This window comes from Eptesicus fuscus, chromosome 7, assembly GCF_027574615.1.
Source record: "Eptesicus fuscus isolate TK198812 chromosome 7, DD_ASM_mEF_20220401, whole genome shotgun sequence".
Lineage (NCBI taxonomy): Eukaryota > Metazoa > Chordata > Mammalia > Chiroptera > Vespertilionidae > Eptesicus > Eptesicus fuscus.
Genome location: NC_072479.1, coordinates 62110139 through 62131673, shown reverse-complemented (window position 1 = coordinate 62131673; position 21535 = coordinate 62110139). Strand labels below are relative to the sequence as shown.

General features: G+C 40.7%; 1 protein-coding gene across 4 annotated transcripts; it reads right to left on the bottom strand.

Annotated features, from left to right (window-relative positions):
* Nucleotides 1-1237: 1237 nt before the first annotated feature.
* Nucleotides 1238-12397, bottom strand: SLC38A2 (solute carrier family 38 member 2). Of its 4 annotated transcripts, none has more exons than XM_028144236.2 (16): nucleotides 12129-12397; nucleotides 10745-10966; nucleotides 10379-10460; nucleotides 10110-10225; nucleotides 7454-7527; nucleotides 7260-7352; nucleotides 7058-7139; nucleotides 5586-5668; nucleotides 5103-5161; nucleotides 4861-5013; nucleotides 4139-4218; nucleotides 3929-4029; nucleotides 3226-3350; nucleotides 2729-2873; nucleotides 2519-2616; nucleotides 1238-1499 (listed from the first exon to the last, which is right to left on the bottom strand). In XM_028144236.2, the coding sequence occupies exons 2-16, from the start codon at nucleotides 10858-10860 to the stop codon at nucleotides 1413-1415; spliced, it is 1494 nt and encodes a 497-aa protein (XP_028000037.1). In that variant the 5' UTR covers nucleotides 10861-10966; nucleotides 12129-12397; the 3' UTR covers nucleotides 1238-1412. The 4 variants fall into 4 exon arrangements, with proteins under 4 accessions (XP_028000037.1, XP_028000035.1, XP_028000036.1 ...); XM_028144234.2 differs by having other exon boundaries at nucleotides 10745-10962; XM_028144235.2 differs by having other exon boundaries at nucleotides 10745-10958.
* Between the last annotated feature and the right edge of the window lie 9138 nt (nucleotides 12398-21535).

Genomic DNA, 21535 nt, shown 5'->3' with positions numbered 1-21535 from the left:
AGTTCTAACTGGAATTTATATGGAAGGGTGAACATGCAGTTGTACCAACTACTTACACTCAGGTTGCACTGCTTCCCCTAGCTAACCATTTGTTGGATGTAAACAAATAATTCTGTGTTGTACAAGAATGAGATGACAATCCAGTGCAAGTAAGTATTTAGAAAGCTTACTGCATGAAACCCAGTGGCCTATACAAAGAGAACTTACATTATTCCAAATATCGGTGTAAACTGTAGATTAGACCTCTACTGTAGACGAAACATGAACATGACTAAGCCATACAGTATCAAGTAATTCACACTTCCAGTAGTAGATGAGCATTTTGAAAAGTTGTACTCTGGTTAGAATAGTTTTGGCCTTATTGCCATCAAATGCCCATTTCCCACCGCTGGAAGCAGTGTTAACAAAGGGCTGGCCCAAAAACACAGAGCTGTCAATCCAACTCTGGAAACAGACGCAACTGAATAAACCCTGTTTTACCCAATTGCACTATTTGGTACCTCAAAATTAGTTATTTTACTCCCCACAGAAATATCTGCATTATCTTCCATTCTAATAGACTGAAGCCATAAATATTTGTCTGAATGAACTAAATTATTTGGGAACAGAGAAGAAAAATGATGAACAGGGTTCATCTGATTTGGTGTAACAACAGGCAATCCATCCTCCTCCAATGGTGAAGTCTGACATGGAAGAAAACTATGCTCCTAACTCATAGTACAATTTTTCACTACATCATTTTTCCTAAAAATCATTTTGGATAAAAAACATATTTGGCTTATTATGCCTACAAAAAGGCAATTCATTTCATAATACATTTGTTTTTAAACAATGAAAATTTTTTTACGGAATTTACTGACAACTGTTTTTTGGACAATGTTCAAAAAAAGCATTTTTTTAAAAGTAAAATAGTGCTTCTGAGGTCTTTAAATATTTTTGGTACAAAAAATAATAGTGTTTTTCTCAATGGTTATTTCAATACTTTGCTGTAAATTAAGAATTGTTTCTCACATCAAATGGTTCCATTAGGCACATTCAAGTAAAACCATAAAATATCCAAGTTTAAACAATGACACAGCCAAACATGTGGCTTGATAAAAGTTAAGAGTTCGTCCATTCTCTGGAATGGAATAAAATTGTCACTTCCATTAACCCGAGACTCGTGGTTTTGTTGTTAATGTCCATTTCTATCATACAGAATAGTTCCTTTAAAAAAAAAAAACAAAAAACAAAAAAAACAAAAAACAAAAAAAAAAAAAAAAGAGTTCACTTATTCTGCACTCAGAAGAACCAGCGAGGAATCTGCACTTCAAAAGGAAGTGACACTGAAAACATTAGGTGAAATTTCATATTAGTTGAGAGTTGTCTCAACACTGGCATCAAATGGACTATTGAAGTTTTAGTAGTGCCAGTTAATGGGCATTGTGTACCCAATCCAGGATGATCAACACCATGCTTCCGATCATCACCACGAAGCCACTCAACAGGAAGAACAAAGCCTGCAATGAGCACAGAGAACACTGATCAGCAAGCAACAAAAGATGTCCCGTTCAACACTTCTCTTTCTACTTCGAAAAATGGGCTCGTCATTACTAAAATTACTGCAATATTTCACAGAACTACAGTTCCCTCTCGCTAAAGATATTTAAATGGTCTGAAGTAATCAAAGAGTCTTCTATAATATAAAATAACTCTCTGAAACCTTCCAAAATGTCACTATTAAATTTCTTTCTCTCAAATGAAAAGGTAAATCATTTTCTTTGCTGTATAAACTACTTCGTAAAGCAGCACGGGGCTGGATCTTTTCAAAGCAAAAATTGAGGTCACGAAAACAAACCCAAGTCATCCTAAAATGCAGCCCGAGTCCAGGCCAGGTCTTTCTAATGGACAGAAGTTTACTTCTAATCCTACCCTTCAATTACTGCCACTATATACTTAGAGTAAAAAGATGACAGTTGTTGGCTTATAAACAATTCCAGTCCTTTAATCAGATTAGAATGGTAGCAGAGAATAAAAATTGAAAAGCAGTCTTTTTTCCTAAACAGACCCACCAGAATCATTTACACTTAATATATCATACCCTTTGAAAAATTAGTTATTACAAACAGTCCCACCCCAAACTTTGCTTTGAAGATGGTTTTTCCTGTTTGACTAAACAACCCATCTTTTTCTCTTTCATATACTCAAGGCCCATTTAAGTGCCTGTCACACAACAGGCAGCCCCCAAAATACTGGTTCAACAAGTGCTGAACGCTAAGTATCTTTACACTTTATACTCCATCTCTCTAATATCTAATAACTTGCTTGCAATTAAATTAAGCATGTATTAGAAGGCAAACTGTCTTTCACCTCCTTGCCCCCAATCTTTCAACTGTGAAGCACACTGTTATAGAAACATTTACTAGAAACATAAAAGTGAAACTATAACGAATGATAGCTAAGAGACTAAAATTAAAATCAGTTGAGGAATTTGTTATTGGAAGATTATCAGTTTCTATAGCCATAATCTCTTACTCACCCCAATCTTTTGCACAGATTTCATAGACTCTTTCTTAACTAACTTGATATAGAAGGCAGACGGAAGAATAAAAATCAACATAGCAGCTGCAGATGCACCTGTAAAAGAACATTTACCATTTCTTGAGAGTTCAATAAACCACTTATCATCCATTGTTTAAACCTTAAATTCCTGATACTTAAATCAAGCTTGATACTTGCTAAAACTTACCAATGAAACCAAAGATATCTCTAATAGTTGGGACAAAGATGACAAGCAAATTGGTAAATGCCAAGATGGACACTGTAATGAGACCATGACGCCACCAAGTGAAATCTTTTGTTGGACAAAACAACTGAGTTATGGAACTCCGGATCTGCACAAATAAACAAACAGATAAACAAATTAAAGTTTCAGCTTTAATTAATAAAAAACCCAAATAGAATATGTGTTTAAAACAAGCAGCTATTTAAATAAAATTGTGCCCCTTCCTCTACTGCTGTTTTCTAAACATATGAACACGGAAAGATCATTTAACACCTTCAATTAGGAAAAACATGCCCTGGGATGTTTTAAAAACTTACAAAGTATTTTAAAAAGCCCCCTCAAAACAACCATCAATTCAATATTGCTCTAGTGGGGTTTCCCTTCTCCCAGAAGATAAAAAATCTCACAAATCTTCACATTTAAACTCATTCCTACTGAAAAGAGAGCAAGTGATTACTTACTGGGAAAATTACCACTGGAACTGTCAGGGTGACAGCCATTAACACAGCCAAACGGACAATGAGAAGAAGGATATCAGTTCCCAAGACTTTAGAGTATGTGTGAAGCAATTCTGACTCAACTTTTTCTGTGGAGAAAGACAAAAAGACAAAAACAAAACTTGAAGTGTGCTGTTTTCTCTGGAGATTAGGTAGAAAATCTAACTTGTGGCAAAATTTACAAAGTTATTATTAGCTACTCACAAAATAACTACCAACTAAGAGGCTAATAAGATTAATTTAGAATTAGGGTTAATGCAATTAAAATAACATTGAAGGAAAATTTTTCTAAATACCAAGTAGAGATTTAGCCACATGACCCCCATTAAAAACAACAGGAGCTAAATAGCTAAATCCCATGATTTGGCTTACAGTCTGCATGTGTTGTATAACTTGAAAGTGATGGGAGGAAAAAGGTAGGATGAACGTTGATAGAAGTGTATCATATAAAAAATGGCATCAAATGACTAATGGTATACTTCTGAACCTGGATTCTAAAAATTACTGATTAAATATACTATAGAAAATTCTAAGCTCTAAATTCAATTTCTTATCACAAATGAAATATACTAAAACAGGTTGAATTTTAAATAGAATTATAGATATTAAAATATCAATTTCATTTCACAATGTGATTCTTTTTTTTAAAGAAACAGACATTATTTACCATAAAATGTCAAGTATCCAAAAAGGGCAGCAAACAGGTACATGAGAAACATAGCAAAAAATGAAATCTTGGATACATTCATCATCCTTCTACGGCTGCGGCTATGTAAATTCAAAGAAAAACACAAAAAATATTTATTAGCAGTAGTTATAGCAGTAATCACATAATTTTTTTCCAATAAACCTATATTAAAATAGGTATGGCACTCACTCTTTCAGCTCTTCATAAATGGGAAGAATAGCAGGATGACAAACAAATGAAAAAGTCAGAATTGGGACAGCATACACGGTCTGCAAAAGATATAAAAATGCACTCAATATCCCAATGTAACAAACTCATGTCTTATCAGTTGTGCAACTTACATTTTATATCAACTAATGTTATAATCAAAACCTACAAGAGTTTTCCTTACATAATTAAATTCTAATCTTCTAATTTGTTCACTATGTGTGATCAGTGTCCTAATTTCTGAATGTGTCAATTATTAACATAATATATTTCATTTCTTATTCCATTTTTAAAAATATATTTTTATTTATTTCAGAAAGGAAGGGAGAGGGAGAGAGAGATAGAAACATTGATGATGAGAGAGAATCAATGATTGGCTGTCTCTTGCATGCCCCCTACTGGGGATTGAGCCTGCACTCGGATCTGTGCCCTTGGTTGGAATCGAACTGGGACCCTTTACTCCGGGACCCTTTACTCCGCAGGCTGACGCTCTATCCACTGAGCCAAACAAGCTAGGGCTCATTTCTTAATCTACATTAAGACACAAAACGAATGCTTTCTTCTCAGTCCTCAGTAATAAACTAATCATGTTTTCTAAAGAGCAGCTCTTACCCCTCTTCCTTTACTTTGGGAGTTATTTTAAAGTTTCCACCTTTTCTTCCCTAAAATCTTCCTTTCAGAAAATGAAGATTATATTTAGTTACCTGTGAGTTGAAGAAAAAATAATGCGGTCTGCAAGTATCATCAGTCGTGTTAAATGCCATATGAGGTACTAAAGCTGTTGGCTCTATGAAGGTGCTATTTATGTTTACTGCATCTTCAAAAGGACAAGCAATCTCAAATTTCTTGCAAATCACCTGAAAATATATTATTTTTCATTTGTTAAACTGAATAATGTGACAGGGCATATAAAAAAAATTTCTAGCTTTAAAGAAGTTATACCTACCACAATCAGAAAGAAGAGCATACACAATAAGGAAAGGCCACTGGTATATCCCAAATATCCTAGCAGGGGAAGATAAATGTTAATTTAATGAAATAGGTTTAGGGCAAATATATTTCTTCTACTAAATAAAATAACTCAATTCTGCTTGGAAAACTTCAATATGGCCACAATATTAAGTTTCTAATTCTTACATACTAAGCTATAGAATTAGTTAAAAGTAGTTGTTAATAACCAAAATAAAAACTTTCATTCATTTTGTATTATTATTATTTACAAAGTATAAGATATCATAAAATGTCAACACCATATTTTAGTGCCTTGGTGGTGATCGTGCTAGGATTTTGAAAGACCTAAAGAGGTTTGCATGCTGCAACTCCTAAAGATATGTTTTTAGAGCTTTATAGCTCTCAATGTCTATTAAGAGAAAGCCAATTAGCTGGTGAGAGGGTCATTTCAAGCCTCTTTAGAGGTGGGTTTGCTCACCTAAATTTTTCAGCAGTGATAAAGGAAGAATGAGCAGCAACGACACCAGTAGAACCAAATAGTCACCGTTCAGATACCACTGTCTGAATTAAAGAAAAGAAAAACAAGGTCAAAACCAGTCACAAATATTCTCAGAATAATATACACGTCTTCTCACAGGACTCATTTTATATAAGTCCTATAAAAACATACACAAAAAAAAATAGGTTTGGAAGTATCGCTTATTCAAAAAGCCTATGAACAGGAGTAAATCTCCAACTCTGGTGGTGCTAGATGAATGTTCACTCAGGTTAGGAATGGGGTATGAAACAGTATAACTTTTGTCCCACTGTTTGCTCTGGGAAGGCTGCCAGTTGATTCATAACATAAAACACTTCTTAAATGCTTGCTACTAATATAGGGAACACAAAGAGGCACTGTTAAGCCAGTAATCTTATCTTTGAGCATTTTTAGAAAAACTGGACACCAAACTTTGTCATGGCTTTGGCTTGTAATTTTGAATGCTAGAAACAAGGAAATTTTAAAATAAGCTACTTTCAGAAATTTGTTAGCAAATGTACATATGAAATACTTCAACAGGGAAATTTTCTCATACATAGACAAAATACATAGGCAAAAACAAAACAAAGCAAAACAGACAAAAACCAATCCCCAAACCAGGACTTATGCCAGATTGTCAAGAGTATATTTTAATACCTTGACCCACCTTAAATGTAAAAATAGTCAAAAGATCCCTTCTGAAGTTAAGAGAAAATGCTACCCAGGAGTCCTAAGAGTTCTAGCAATATTTTTCCTTAATCAACTATACCCTCTCTTTTAAATCACTATTTCAAATTCTAATTGCCCTGTGAATTCTGCTCCACTCACTTCAGCAACAAAGATCCAACAGAAAACTAGTATCTATAGATCAGGTTACTAAAATAAATTTCTAAAGCATGGAGATAACCACAACACATCTGGATTTTGAGCTAAAGGGCTGCATATAAGCGGGGAAGTAAATTATCTCCCTCATGTTTACTTTAGATAAAAACGTGTTAGTCGCCTGGGATGAGTAACTTTGCTAGAAGGATAAAATGTGTACATCATGGTCATACATTTCTGGTATTACAAATTTTAAATAGATTAAGTTTTAAGAATTTCTAATTTACAAAAAGCAGATAGGAGTCGGTTTTTAACACAATTAAAAGTTGTAGTCCTAACATAGGTTGGGGTGTTATTCAGCTATAATTTCTAAAGAGTAAATATAAAGAGAAAAGTTTAGAAAACCTGTTTCTACATGTAGGCTAGAACTTGTTATTCAGAGTTACAGGACTAGCTACCATCTTTGGCCTTTCATTCTCAAAAGTTCTCAGTTTCAACAATAACATTTACAATAATGTACTGATAATAATTTTGTACCCAACTTTGATAAAATGTATCTAACTATTTTAGACTTGAATTGTTTCTTATGAGTAACCTTACTTAGCACCTACCCAGTTGTATCTTCAATGTTCATTAATGCCTTGATCACCAAAGGTAACTCATATTTCACTATGAAGAGGTAGCTTGACATAGCTGGAGGAAAAGAAATTATACCATTACAAGTGCAAAATGTGGCACGTGACACCAAAAGTAACGTGTCACCACTCTGCTACACAAAAAGTCTACCCAAATCACCTTTTAAAAAATTCTTACCTCCAATATTTTGCATTGTAATCGATCCAGAGGCTGCAAGCTTTCCAACCATTCCAAATGCCTTGTGTCCCAACTGTTCATATGATAAAGACCCTATAATTTGAAGAACACAGTAGCATGAAGCAAGTATTTTATACGGGGAGCAAAATCATACAGGCATAATTGTTTCAGAAATACCAAGAATGCTACCGTACCTCCTTCATTGGCAGTCTTCAAAAGGAGATGAACAGAATACAGGGAAAATATTGACACAAATGTCAAGAGAATTCTGATGAGAGAAAGAAAAGGTACAAGGTTATAAACAAGCATAGCTCTATTTAAAGACAATTCTTCAGTGTTGTTATTTGAACATTAAATATGGAACTTGTCCTAATATTTTTGTGCTAGATAGCATGTCCTCAAGAATGACACTCTACTGGCTAGGGTGTCAACATATTCTCTTACCTAGCCCTAAAAAAACTTACATCATATCGCAGGTATTAGAATAGGTTCTACAGTACTAGTAAGGGCAGGAGTTTACCCATTGAACCAAACATGCAGGGAGTTATGGAAAGCCAAGCTTTGAAGTGGTGGAGTTATGAGACTTATAATTTGATTCGGACACCATTAATAGTTAGCTGCATACTTGCTCCTTGTCTGCACTGTAATAGTTCATTTTACCTGTAAAATGGTGATGATACCTGCCAGGAAACCTAGCCTACAAGGTACTTTTGAGATCCAACTGAGATAGCATAAATCAGAGAAGCAACTAATGTGACAATCTATGGTGTGGAATACAGGCCCAGCGTTGTCACAGAGTTAAACAATGCCTGTGCTATTTAGAATACGTAGACTTATTAGCCCAACTGTCTGGGCTATAGCCTCCCTGGAATAGGGTGGGAGACAAAAGAACTGGAACTAAGGTTTCCTAATGTTTCCCTTTAGGGCACAGGTCCTCTCTCATTCCAGCTTTATTTTCCTCCCCCAGGGCAAACCAAGAAAAATATAAATTTCTTTTTAGTAGAAGGAACAACAAATCAAAATCAGGGAAACTCTTAAGAGAAAACTCTAAACTCTGCAAACAAGAAGACAGTCAAATTTTTTTTTGGTTCTGTTAAGAGCAAACCGAATACAGTACCATATAAGGTCTGGCAAAGAAACTGATGTCTGTTAGTTAAACATAGGTGGTGACATCAAACTGCTCTTCTAATGCCAAATGTTTTATGGGGTCTAATCTGAGGTGGGGAAGGACATCACCAGCCTAACCTCTAAGTAGTCAAAGCTGTTGGTTTAATAAAAAACGGTTTTCAAAGTATGCTGACAAATCCAGTCCTCCTTTCTTTACACTGAAATGACAATGAGAGATGCATGGACTTCAGAACCTTTGAGGTTCTCTTTCAACCTCAAGATTGATTCTACTTGATAAGGTGAGCTCCAGAGTAAAATACGGATGGATTAAAAACCACTTTAAGCATTCCTGATACTATGTAACCATAATCATCAAACACAGAGACCCTATTAAAATATAAATAATTTCCAAAGCACAAGGTTCATATATCAGAATTGTGGTTTTACTTATGAAACTGAGATGCCATGTAAAATACTGCACTAGAACCCCACTTAAAAACTGCTTCCAATTTTTATAGTAAGAGTTAGAAAAGCTTTCAAATATTTAATAATGATGTCATTCAATTCTCCCACTAAAAACTTTGAAACTCCAGGGGCCTTTCTATGTAAATGTCTGGTCCTTCACTTTAGTAAGAGGTCTCAAAAGCCTCCTGTTAATGAAGGAAGCTTAATTCTGGCTTTCAAAGCTCAAACTGCTTAACTTCAGCAGAGCTTTGCAAACATCTGCTTTTCTTTTCATGAACATTTTACTCTGCTGGGAAAATAACTTCAAGACACCTGTCAGCTAACAAAATGTCTATCTGTCACAACGGGACAATTCCATGTTTCTTCATCTGTACAACAAAATCAATCACACATCTTCCATAGAAACTGACTTAGCCAGAAGCCCAAAGGTATTTAAACTTAATACCTATGACATAAACGTCATTGAAAATGCATGCTGAACTTTACTGTATTTTTTTGTTTTGTGCCTTTTTCCCTGGAACTAAGGTCCATACTTTCTACTACATTCTCCAAGGGCCAGTGACCCCACAATGGTTAAGAACCACAGCTCTAAAATCTTCTATAGCTCCAAAACTCTATTCTAGGTATATATGCTGGAAAGCACAAGGAGTAATTAATTCTAACTTGTCAACTAGGAAAAAAAAATACCATTTAGAAGCAGGTACTTATTAAAACATTAATTTCTTGCTATGGCATATGGCAATCAGATCTAGAATATTAAAAAACAGCTTTATGACTCACTTTTCTTAAAACAAACATATTTCAGGTTAGCAAATACCACTACATCTTATATATATATATATTTTAAATTTTTTGTTTTCCTTAAACATGCAGGGGCCACAGGTCCTTGGGGAGTCTATGCCAATTTACCAAACTGATTTGGAAGTACTATGCTTATTAATATTTTTTTGCTTCTGATTTTTGCCAAGGAAAATTTCTAACTACCCTGGATTTATTAATACTTCCTTTAAAATATCCACCTGTTAATACTTTGTCTTAACTACTCCCATTGACTTAAAGACTTTAGACTTAATTTTCAGTTTTAATTGTTGTCCTATTTTTCCCTAATTGGCTTTCTTGATATCATGCAATTATATACCAGAATAAAAATGTTTTTTTATTTCTCGTATTTTAAATTTTAAGCAAATGATTTTCAAGTTATAGTTTCTGGGGCCAAAACGCGTAGTATCATCATATTAACTGCCCTGCATGGCAGACTCACTACTTACACATACTTACATAAACAGAGCAATTCCAGTATTAGCCATGGCATAAGAAAGCCCAAGGATTCCACTGCCCACAATCGCATTGCTCAGATTAAATACTGACATTCCAAAGGAAGTAGTACCTGGATGCTACATAGAGGGGAAACGATAACCAAACATATAACAATAATTAAATGGAGAAAACCAGCTTTGGGCAAGATAGATTTGAAATCTAAAAGTAAAACTATTCTTTCACTCCATAAAGCCACAGACACACAAAATTATTTATTATTTTTAACTTACAAAGTCCGTTTCATACTTCTTTTTCCCCAAATTCGATTCAAGTAAAAAGTTCTGGTTTTCAGGATCTACATCTACATAATGGCTGCAAAAAAAAAAAAAAAAAAGAAAGAAAGAAAAATCTTAAGTTGGATCGAAATAGACAAGAGAATGCTTTAACACAAAACAGCCCTTTCGTTGCCACACACCTTTCTTTAAATGCTTAAGTGTTAAGTAGGAGTCGACTTTCACGCCAGATACTGTCATTGCAATAAGACAACCCGAAGCTCTTTCAGCGATCATTCTCCAAACGCTACAGTAACTTAAAGAAACAGAAGCACCAGCCGCATTTAAAAAAAAAAAAAAAAAAAAGGACAGAACTTCTCCCACCTTTTCAGAGCAGCTTGCTTGGTGGGGTAGGAGTAGTTGAAGTCGCTGTTGGAACTGTAACTGCTGCTGTCCTCATCCGGGGAAATACTGAATCTTCCCACTTCGGCTTTCTTCATGCTGGGCGCCGGGAGGGAGCAGATGCTTCGAGCAACACTGGGCGCCTTTTGTCCTTCGCGGTGCACCGCCCGGCGCGTCCGCCCGCCCGCCTGCCTGCCTGCCTGCCTGCCGGCGAAGGGAGAGGCGGCGCGTCAGGACCCGCAGCGCCCGCCCAGCCCGGGTCACGTGACGCCGCCGGGCGGCGCAGCGCGGCGGGTCCAGCCCCCGCCAGGCGAGTGGAAAAGTACCAGCCTCGCGCGCGCGGGGCGGGGGCGCGCCGAGGGGCGGAAAAGTACAGACGGCGAGCCGCGGAGAACAAAGATGGTCCCACCGCGGCGCCGCGCCCGCCCAGGTCCCGCGCCCTTCGGACCCCGCAGCCCCACAGCACATTTTTAGTATTTCAGCCTTTCGGGGATCCCGAGTCGGAGGACGGGGTGCGGGGAGGTCTGCGGCTTTACTCCCCTGCCTCTCTGGTCGTGCCCAGGCACGCCGGGCGCACAGCCCACCCAGGCGTTGGCTAGGTGTGCATGCCGCCCAGGCGCACAGAGAGCTCCCCGTTTCCAGCATTTAAAACAGCAGTGCCGCGGGACCCGTCCTTTCATGCCCTGAGCCCCCAGAGGGGGGGATGCCTCTGCGGCCGTTAGCCCACCGAGCGGGGGGCGGAAAGGGCAGACGGGAGTCTCCGTGGAGCAGGGGAGAAGGACCGTCCCCGGGAGCGCAGCGGGTTTGTTTACACCGCACGCCCGTGCCCTCGAGCACTCCCGTCCACGGGCATGTGGCTGGCGGGCGCTGGCGCCGCCGGCCCCTCCTATGCCCGGAAAGGCAACTGATGCAATATCGATCGCCGATTGTCAAACGTCCTCTGCCCGTCTTCCCCAGTCGTGGCCTCTGCTACACTAGAAACCCAAACCCACCTCCGCGCCCCCAAATTCCAGACACCCTGGGTTTAATTATTTTTATTCATGCAAACCAGTCACAAGACTTGCCGCAGCGGAGACGCGGGCCTGGCTGGCTCCCCTCCCCCTAACGGGAGAATGCGGTTCCGCTCCGGGCGGGCACGAGGCCCCCGCGCCGCGCACCCCTCCCCTGTCCGAAGGTGGGCGGCGACCCTCCCCCCCCCCAGCCCCCTTGTGGGCCGGGGTAGGCCGGGGGATAAGGCCGGCCCCGCTAACCGTGAGCGCCTCTCCGGGGGGAGGAAACGACCCCCGCAGCTGCCTTCCCGCCGCGGCCCCTCCCCCACTCCCGCCGGGGCCTCGCGCCCTTTGCAGACCACCCCCCGCGCTGTTACCTCGGTGGTCTCCGCTCCTGAATCCCGGAATGTCACGCAAACTCCTTCGGTGGGTTTTTCTCAAACAAAAATCGTAAACAAAACAAAAATCCTCCCTCCCCCCCCAAAAAAAAATAAGCAGGAAAAATAATTTTAATAAAAAAGGGAAATGGCAAGTTGCCCCCCAATCGTGCGGCGTCCGCCGTCTCAGGGGAAAGGCGCGAGTGTGCGGGAACGCGTGGTCGGGCGGCGGGGGGTGGTGCGGGGCAAGACGCTCCGGGACAGCGGCGTATGGAGACTCCGGAGTGGCACGGGGAGCGGCGGGTTATAGCGGCCACCCCGAGGACGCGTCAGTGGGCGGGCCCGGCCTCCGGGTGCTTTGTGTATCAACACCACCTGGGCCCCGCCCCCGGCCCGCAGGTCCCGCCCACTGCCCGCCCGCGCCCCTCCCGCCCCCCGGCGCCCCCCACGCTCCCGGAATGCCAGACCCCTCTCTCTCTAGGTCCCCGGTCCGCCTGGGAAGATCCCCTCCACCCCAAGGTTCCCTGTTCATTTCTGCCAGGATTGGTGGCCAACATATGCGGTTGTCTTTAAGGAATGAAGATTCCCTTCCAATGCCCCTCGGGCCGTGTTACCAGCAGTTTGCTTTCTACTCAAGGCATTTTGGGGGACATATTCCGCGCGCACAACCCTCTCCTGCTTGTTATTTTTATGGTTTACATGGGGTATTTTTTTTTTTTTCCTTGCACACTTGGGCTAACGCCGGCAGCAACGTGTCTCCATGGTCAGTTTCTGTTCTCCTTTCCTCTTCATCTAGACCTGCTTTCACTCTTGAGCACTAGCCCGATTAGTTGGGGTGGCAACTCCGTTTCGGGATATCCTTTATGTGTGAACGTGGAAAACCCTACAAGGGGAAAAGCTACATCCCGAACAACAATCCAGATCCCCTAGATCGGGGGCCCCGGTTACGGGGGGGCGGCTCTTCTAAAGAGGTGGTAGGAGTCCCCAGTTTTTACTTCGCACATTTCACTCATTCCACCCTCCCCATCCCCACCCCGAGTTGAGAGCACCTCTCGCCCTCCGCGCCTTTCTTTCCCTGTATTTACAAAGGCACTGCCTCCATTGGGATGCTGGTCTGAGACTTCCGAGCCTGATCCTTCCGTTCCAGTCACGATGGGTCTTGCTGAGCCAGGCAACTATGGGGCCCCTCCGCTGTGGAATGCTCGGTGCTGCCGGAAAGGCAGGATGCGTCCTTTGCTGGAAATAAAAGGCCTCTTCCGAGAGATAAATGTTTGTTGAATGAATTAATAAACAAACGAGCTTGACCTACTGCTCTTTTCCTTTTGTGGACGTGGGAGAGGATTGGGCAGGGCATAGAGGAAACGGTTGGGTGTGACGACAATTTTTGCTTTCAATGCCAAGAGCAGGAGGTGTTGAACTGTCTTTGTAATGGTTGTTTTTTTTTTCATGCTTTCAAAGGCCAAGCTGGGGCATATCTAATTCAAGTGGCTTCCAACTGAGGCCTGATGTGCTTGGGGTTTTGCTGTTATGCTTTGGGCTAGAATGCATGGTAAACAGTGCCCTTGCCCACTTTTTGCGAAAGTGTGCCACCAAAATCTTGTTGGTAAGAAGTGTTATGGTTTTGCTTTATGTTCAAGCTAATGTTTTAGAAGAGCAGCATTTTTCTAACTGCAAAACAGGACCGAGCGGTAGAGAGTGATGAATTCAGTGGATTACCATGAGTTTTTATTCTTTAATGCATAGAATTAAAAACAATCAGTATGCCATGTATGGTGATGCTAATTACTATTCTGTAAAACTTTAATTTGATCATGCATACATCCTATATAATAAAAGGCTAATATGCAAATCGACCGAACGGCAGAATGACCGGTTGCTATGATGCACACTGATCACCAGGGGGCAGACGCTCAATGCAGGGGCTGCCCCCTGGTGGTCAGTGCACTCCCACAGTGGGGTGCGCTGCTCAGCCAGAAGCCGGGCTCATGGTTGGTGAGCCCAGCCGTGGCAGCACTAAGGACCCCTCGGGGGGGATGTCTGACTGCCGGCTTAGGCCCACTACTCCCCAGGGGCAGGCCAGGCTAAGGGGGGACCCCTCCCCCTGCCCCCCAGTGCATGAATGTCATGCACCAGGCCTCTAGTACGTATATATTCTGAGTTATGACATAAAATGTATTTCTCACTATGGGTTGGTATCAAAGAATTTTGAAAGCTACTAAGAGCAAACCTATCCTAAGACAGGAAAAGTAATCACAAATACTAGTTGTCAACTCTGAATTTTCAGGAATGCATTGTCAAGGTAGATGGTTAGAAGTTTTTATGGGGCAGATAGTTATCTTCTGTAGAATTATTTGACTGTTACCACCTGATAAAACAGAGTGGTTTTGTTTCCTGAGGGCTATAACCAGTCCAGTGGACCGTCCCAACTTGTTAAACAGCTGATCTTTAAGACGATTCTCAAAATTCTATTTATCCAACGTCTCAATTTCCCTGAATTGGGCTTAAAGACTAAATTTGCTTCTTTCTACCCTCCACTTCCATCCAAATAGTTTTGTTCTCAGGTTGGCTTTCTTTGATCTGGCCCTAGCCTATATTTCTACCTTTATCACTGATTATTCCTCGTGGTAGCCAGCTTCTAAGATAGCTCCTAAAGAATCTCGCCTCCTAATATTCCTGCACATTTCTAATCCCCTCTCCTTGAATAAGGGTTGGACCTAGTGATAATCTATGAAGCGTAGGTGATGGCATGTCACGTCCAGGATTAGGTTACAAAAAGACTCTGGCTTGCATCTTGTTCCCTCTTCTCTCCCTCATTTGCTTTGAGGGATATCAGTTGCCATCTTTGAACTGTCCTATGGAGAGGGCCATGTGTCATGGAACTGATGTGCCTGGCAGTAGCCAGGGAGAACCTGAGGGTTGCCCACAATCACATGAATAAGCTTGGAAGCTGACCTTGCTTGGTTGAACCTCAAGATGACTGCAGCCTTAGCAAGAGGGCCCAGCCCTCTCACAGAACAAAGTGATAATAAATGTTTGTTGTTTTAAGCTTCTAGATTTTGGCATAGTTTATTACTTAGCCATAGATAACATACATTCCCCTTTATATACTCTATGCTTTTGCCAAAATGTATTGCTCAGTGTTCTCAATACAAACCATTTCCCATTCAAACTGGTCTCATTGCTTGGAGTGTTCTTCATACCTTCTCTTCTCTGTCGATACTATAAATCTAAACTCTGTCTTGCCTTTGAAGCCCTGCTTAAATATTATACCTTTCATTAATTATTCTTTATTTGATGCTCTCATTAGAAACTTATCTCATTCTACTTTGAACTTAGTGCTTTATAATTATGTTTTTGTGACACTTTTAAAAAAATCCTCACCTGAGGACATGTTTTCCTTCAATTTTAGATAGAGAGGAAGGGAAGGAGGGAGAGAGAGAGAGAGAGAGAGAGAGAGAGAGAGAGAGAGAGAGAGAGAAACATTGATGTGAGAGAGAAACATCAATCAGTTGCCTCCCATAGGCACCCCAACTGGAGATCAAACCCATACCCTGGGTATGTGCCCTGACCAGGACTCGAACCCAAGACCCATCAGTGCTTAGGAGATGCTGCAATCAGCAGAGCCACACCAGCCAGGGATGTGACACTTCTTTTTGCGTTGTCTGTGTACTAGATTTTATGCTAGGGTCTTTTCAGGGTAAAACCTGATTAATCACACCCAGCCTGATCACTTATAAAAAGAAGGTACTTTTTCAGTATATGGATGAATTAAATAAGTTTTTTTCTTTATAGCATCTATCACCACCTGAATTATATTTATTTATTTACTTGTTTCTTGGTCTTTCTCACTAGAATGTAAGCTCCACGAGGGCAGGAATTTAATCTGCTTTGATCACTGTCAGCTCCAGCACCTAGAACAGTGCCTAACAATCTATTGCAGGAGTAAATAGTTTTGAATTTCTCTAGGACCGGGAGAAAACACATTATCTAATACAGGTTTCCACCCCCACCATCACTCCATCCCCATTTGAAAGTAAAGTATACCTATGAAACTTTACGTAAGCCATTATGGCTTAAAGCAGTGGCTCCCAATGTTGGGCACATGCCCCACAAGGGGGCAATTTGATTTTTAAGGGGGCAGGGGGGAAGACAATTGAGAATGAGTTAGTAACAGTGATTTTTTTTTGCACTTCTTATGGTTCTAGGGGCCTCATATACAGTATATAAATATATATTGTGACATATTTATGCATTTCAGTCCTCTATTATATGTTTTGAAACTTTATTTGCTATATTTTTATATCACTTCATATTATTATTTTTTTTAACAATTTCTTAGTGATTTCTCCTCAGTACTTCAACTGTCCTTTCGTTCTTTTCTTTTTCTCTTTCATGGATGCCACATTCTTTGGAAGCTTGTTTAGACCAAGTTAATGGCCTTTTAGGCTTTCTCCACGTGAATAGGAGTTCACTTTTTGAATAATAAGAATTATATGTCACAGCGGGGGCATCAGGATTTTAGAGATGCTTAAGTGGGGCCTGGCCAAAAAATGGTTGGGAACCACTGGCTTAAAGCAAAGAAGCAATTAACATTAATTTGTATGCTGGTGATGAGTGTAGCTCCCAGGGAAGGAGCTTTTGGGTGGCAGTCTTGCTGCTTGGGATAGGTAATGCCTCTATAACAGCTCCCTGCAAAACAAATGCTGAAAGCTGTTTTCACTTTTCTGGTAGAAGTGAAATCCTTTTTGAGTTTATTTCTGTTATGAAAACAGGTACTACTGTAGGCCTTTTGTAAAAGCGAAGAGGAGTAAGGTGAACTTTTGAAAAGTGGGGATACCTGTATGTCTAAAGGACATCTATTGCACCCAATAAGCGTATTGGCCAAAGCAGAACTCTTGATTTCCCTAGAAAACTGTTCTCCTAATTTTGACAGTTTAAAAGAGTAACACCACCTTTCATGAAAGAGTTCAGGCCCCAGACCAAGGGACTCATCTTGAGCTCTCTTTTTTCTCAATTATCCCGTCTATTAGCAAGTTTTGAGGGATCTGCCTTCAAAAAATTCAGAATCTTGCCACTTCTTACCACCTCCACTGCTTTGGTTCTAATGCAAGCAACTACCACCTTTTTCCTGGTTCACTGGAAAACGCCATAACCTAACTCAGTGGTCAGCAAACTGCGGCTCGCGAGCCACATGCGGCTCTTTGGCCCCTTGAGTTTTTAGCAAAGGCCAGCTTAGGAGTACCCTAATTAAGTTAATAACAATGTACCTACCTATATAGTTTAAGTTTAAAAAATTTGGCTCTCAAAAGAAATTTCAGTCGTTGTATTGTTGATATTTGGCTCTGTTGACTAATGAGTTTGCCGACCACTGACCTAACTCATCTCTGGTCTTCTCTACTTGGTGCTCAGGGTCTATTCTCTGCCCAACAGTCCAAAAGATCTTCTCAGACATAAATCAAATCCCTTAGTTCAGTGGTCGGCAAACCGCGGCTCGCGAGCCACATGCGGCTCTTTGGCCCCTTGAGTGTGGCTCTTCCACAAAATACCACATGCGGGCGCGCACGTACAGTGTGATTGAAACTTCGTGGCCCATGCGCAGAAGTCGGTTTTCAGCCTGCGAGTCTATTTTGAAGAAGTGGCGTTAGAACACTCAAGGGGCCAAAGAGCCGCATGTGGTTCGCGAGCCGCGGTTTGCCGACCACTGCCTTAGTTAAAGGGATAAATTATTTCCTTTATCTAAAGCCCTCCAGTGCCTCCTAATCAGAATAAAGTCCATATTCCTTACTCACCCTGGCCTCCTCTGGTTTTGTCCTTGCCCATCTCCTCAAACCTCATCTCCTACCATTCTTGTCCTTTGCACCAGGAACTAGCCACATTGATCTTCCTTCAGTCCCTAAAACACTTTAAGTTATTCACTTTACAGGGCTCTGCACTTGCTGTTTCTCCCACCTAGAAATCTCCTTGTGTGGTTGACTTCTCATCACTTAAATACCACCTCTTCAAAAAAAAATCTTCCTTGACCATCCCAGCAAAAGTTGCCCCCTTCCGTGCACTTCCTCATTGCCCTATTATATTTTTATTGCATTTTTTTCATGATGTGAAAACATATTATTTAATCCTTATTTCTTTGCCTGTGATCTCCTCCCCTTTTCTAGCATCTTCCTTACCAAACCCCTTTGTGGAATGTTAACTTCATAAGGAAAAGGCTCATCATTGAATCTTTAGTGCCTAGAACAGGGCCTGATATACAGACGGAGTTCAATAAATCTTAGCTGAACCAGTACATTTAACTTTATCCCCCAGTGCCTACCACATAATAAACTGAATAAACATTTGTTGCAATTGCTTGATGGTGGAAAAGGATAGGTTTTTCTTGAGCCCTCTTCTCTAAATCATAAGCATGAGAATTGAGTCTAAAATTTGCTTTCTAATGGCTTATTACCTAATTACTATGACCCTTTGCTATGTACACAGCCTGACATTATTGTCCAGAGAGTGCTTTTCAAAATTCAAGTATGGACACTGACATTATGGAGAAATAATGAAATTCTACCACTCAACCTCCGTCCCTCTTCAAAACACATTCTTCCCTTTATTCCAATGACTTTCATATTTTCTTCGTATCAATCTCTCCCAAGTTCCTCAATAAATTCCTCTCTCTACTCCTTTATATTATTATAATTCTGTATATTATTCTTGGGGTCATGTTTGGTGGGCGCTCAAAAAAATGAAGGGTTGTATTTTATCTTTGCAACGCAGCTCCCAAGCCCAAAGCAATAGTATTAACTTTGGGAGCACCCTGGCAACTTTGGCATATTTTCCTGGTGTTGAAGAACACTCAATTAAGTAGCAATTGCTGTGTAACAAATCACTCCAAAACTTAGTGGCTGAGACTCTCAAAGCTTCTCCAAATCAGACATTCAAGAGCAGTTCAGTTGTGTGTTTTGGTTTGAGGTCTCTTAGGAGGTTGCAGTCAGCTGACAACTATTCTGGGACTGGAAGATCTGTTTCTAAGGAGACTCACTCACATGCTGGCAAGCTGGTGCTGCCCAGTTGGCTCCAATCCAAGAAGGCTTCTCCGCAAGCTTTCTTTAGTGCCTCACAACATGGCCGCTGGCTTATCCCAGAGCAAGTGATCCAAGAGAGATCAAGGCAGAAGCTGTAATGTCTTTATAAACTAGCCTCAGAAGTCACACTTATTATATCTGCCATCTTCTATTAGTCACAAAGGCAAGCCCGGATTCAGTGTAGGAAGGGACTCTACGAAGACCTGAATGCCAGCAGGTGAGGCCGTTTGGGGGCCACCCTGGAAGCTAGTTGCTACAGAGAGGTTGTCAGCAGCAAACTTTTCATTTACAAGAAACACAATATGCAATAAAAAGTGGTTTAAATAATAAGGACACTTTCTCTCTCATCCAATAGGAAGTCTACATATAGGACAATCCTAGGGTTAATTCTTGGCCTTCATAATCTCTTTAAAGACTAAGATCTCACCATGTTTTCACTCTGACACCTTTGGCCTTTCCGGAGATGTCTTCTGTCAGGGTCATATGTTGGATGCAGAGGTTTCAGGGGTTATATGTAAATAGGACCACATCCACTGAAAAAGAAAGGAATGTTAATTCTGTGAGTCAATTTTATTATGAGAGATAACATGTCCTGCTGTAGGTAGCTCAGATCCTGTTGGCCAGAATTGGGTAACATAGTCAAGCATAAAAAGCACATTATATTGTGAATTCAGATGTTTGCGAGCATTAATGTTTTTTTAAGTGCACACCCCATTTTTTCAGCCAGAAAAAGAAAATTGTGGTACCCACAGAAACTCAAACTTAAAAAAAATAAATAAATACTTTTACATTTTAGTATAAACATATTCAATTCTGTCAGGACTGTAGAACTTCCCAGGCTACCACTATTCTGTTTCTTTTATCGCCTCCCCAAATAAAGGGGAAAGGAATGGTTTGAATAACTACCTTTTGTGGTATTTAGCCATTGACCTTTTCATGTGACCCTGGAATGGTCCATTTTGCGAGTTGTGGAATGTACTAATGAATGTGAACAAAACAGTGTCAGAAAAATGAAGAACTTATTGACTATGATTCTTTCACAGGGTAAACTGACACCTGCTGATAAGCAGTAAGTGGCTTGGAAAGTGAAATGTGAAAGCAAAATCACAGATGTAAGTTCTCACATATGTGCTTAGAGGTTATTAAGAATTTGCCACGATTATACTAAGAATCAAGAATTAAGGTAGAAAACAAGATGTGTGTGTACTTAGTAAAGACTCACGTGTTTTATTGAATAGTATACTACGCTCCTTGCTTTTGGAAAATTAAAAATTTTTTCAAACTCTTATCCAAAATAAGGTAACTCAAAAAACCTTTATTTTCACACTTCTTGTTGGTGGTGTCTTTTCTTGCCCAAAGAAATGACAGCAACTGAATGATGTGTTCTCCTCAAAATACTCTTAGGCTACAATGGACTTACTTCCTGGCCTTCATTTTCCTGATCTTTCTTTACCCAAGGCTAAGGTACTGAAATGGGAATTTATTAACCTCACATACCTGCAATTCTGGTTCTTAGATGGACAGCTTTTAAATATCTGGGATTGGTTCCGGGATGCTTACTTAGGTAAAACTCCCACTGTTTTGGTTGAAATCGTAGGCACCTTATGTCCGTTTAAGACACCTGCGTCCAAGTCACTTCATTTTGGGACACCTGGTGCCAATGCCACTTTTCAGCCCCTCTCCCATTCAGTGACACTCACCAGAAATGACAGTCCAGACCCAACCCATCCTGAAACTGTTAAATGTGTTTTTCTTTTTTTAAAAAAAAGATTATTTTTTTTTATTGATTTCAGCGAGGAAGGGAGAGAGAGAAGAGAGAGAGAGAGAGAGAGAGAGAGAGAGAGAGCGAGAGAGAGAGAGAGAGAGAAACATCCATGATGAGAGAGAATCATTGGCTGCCTTCTGCACACCTCCTACTGGGGATTGAGCCTGCAACCTGGGCATATGCCTTTGACCAGAATAGAACCGGGGACCCTTCAGTCTGCAGGCCAACGCTCTATCCACTGAGCCAAACCAGCTAGGGCTAAATGTATTTTTCTTGGGGTGCATAACACACCCCTTTTGAGTGAAATACTGGCATTGTGTAGCCATTTGTCACCCTGGGGTGAAGTCAACCAACTCCCCAAAGTTGCTGTCTCAGGAATACATTTTATTCGTGGCTGGAAACACTAAGTGAGGGATGCTACAGGATAGGGAAAATAAGGTGTTTATTTTCCTGGTGGTTCAGTGGGGGTAAGTAAAAAAAAAAAAAAAAACACCCCAAAAACTGGGCCGGGCACATGCTTTGTTTGAACCACGAAGCAGTGCGTTCAGGGAGTGGAAGACACAACGTCTCCCCGA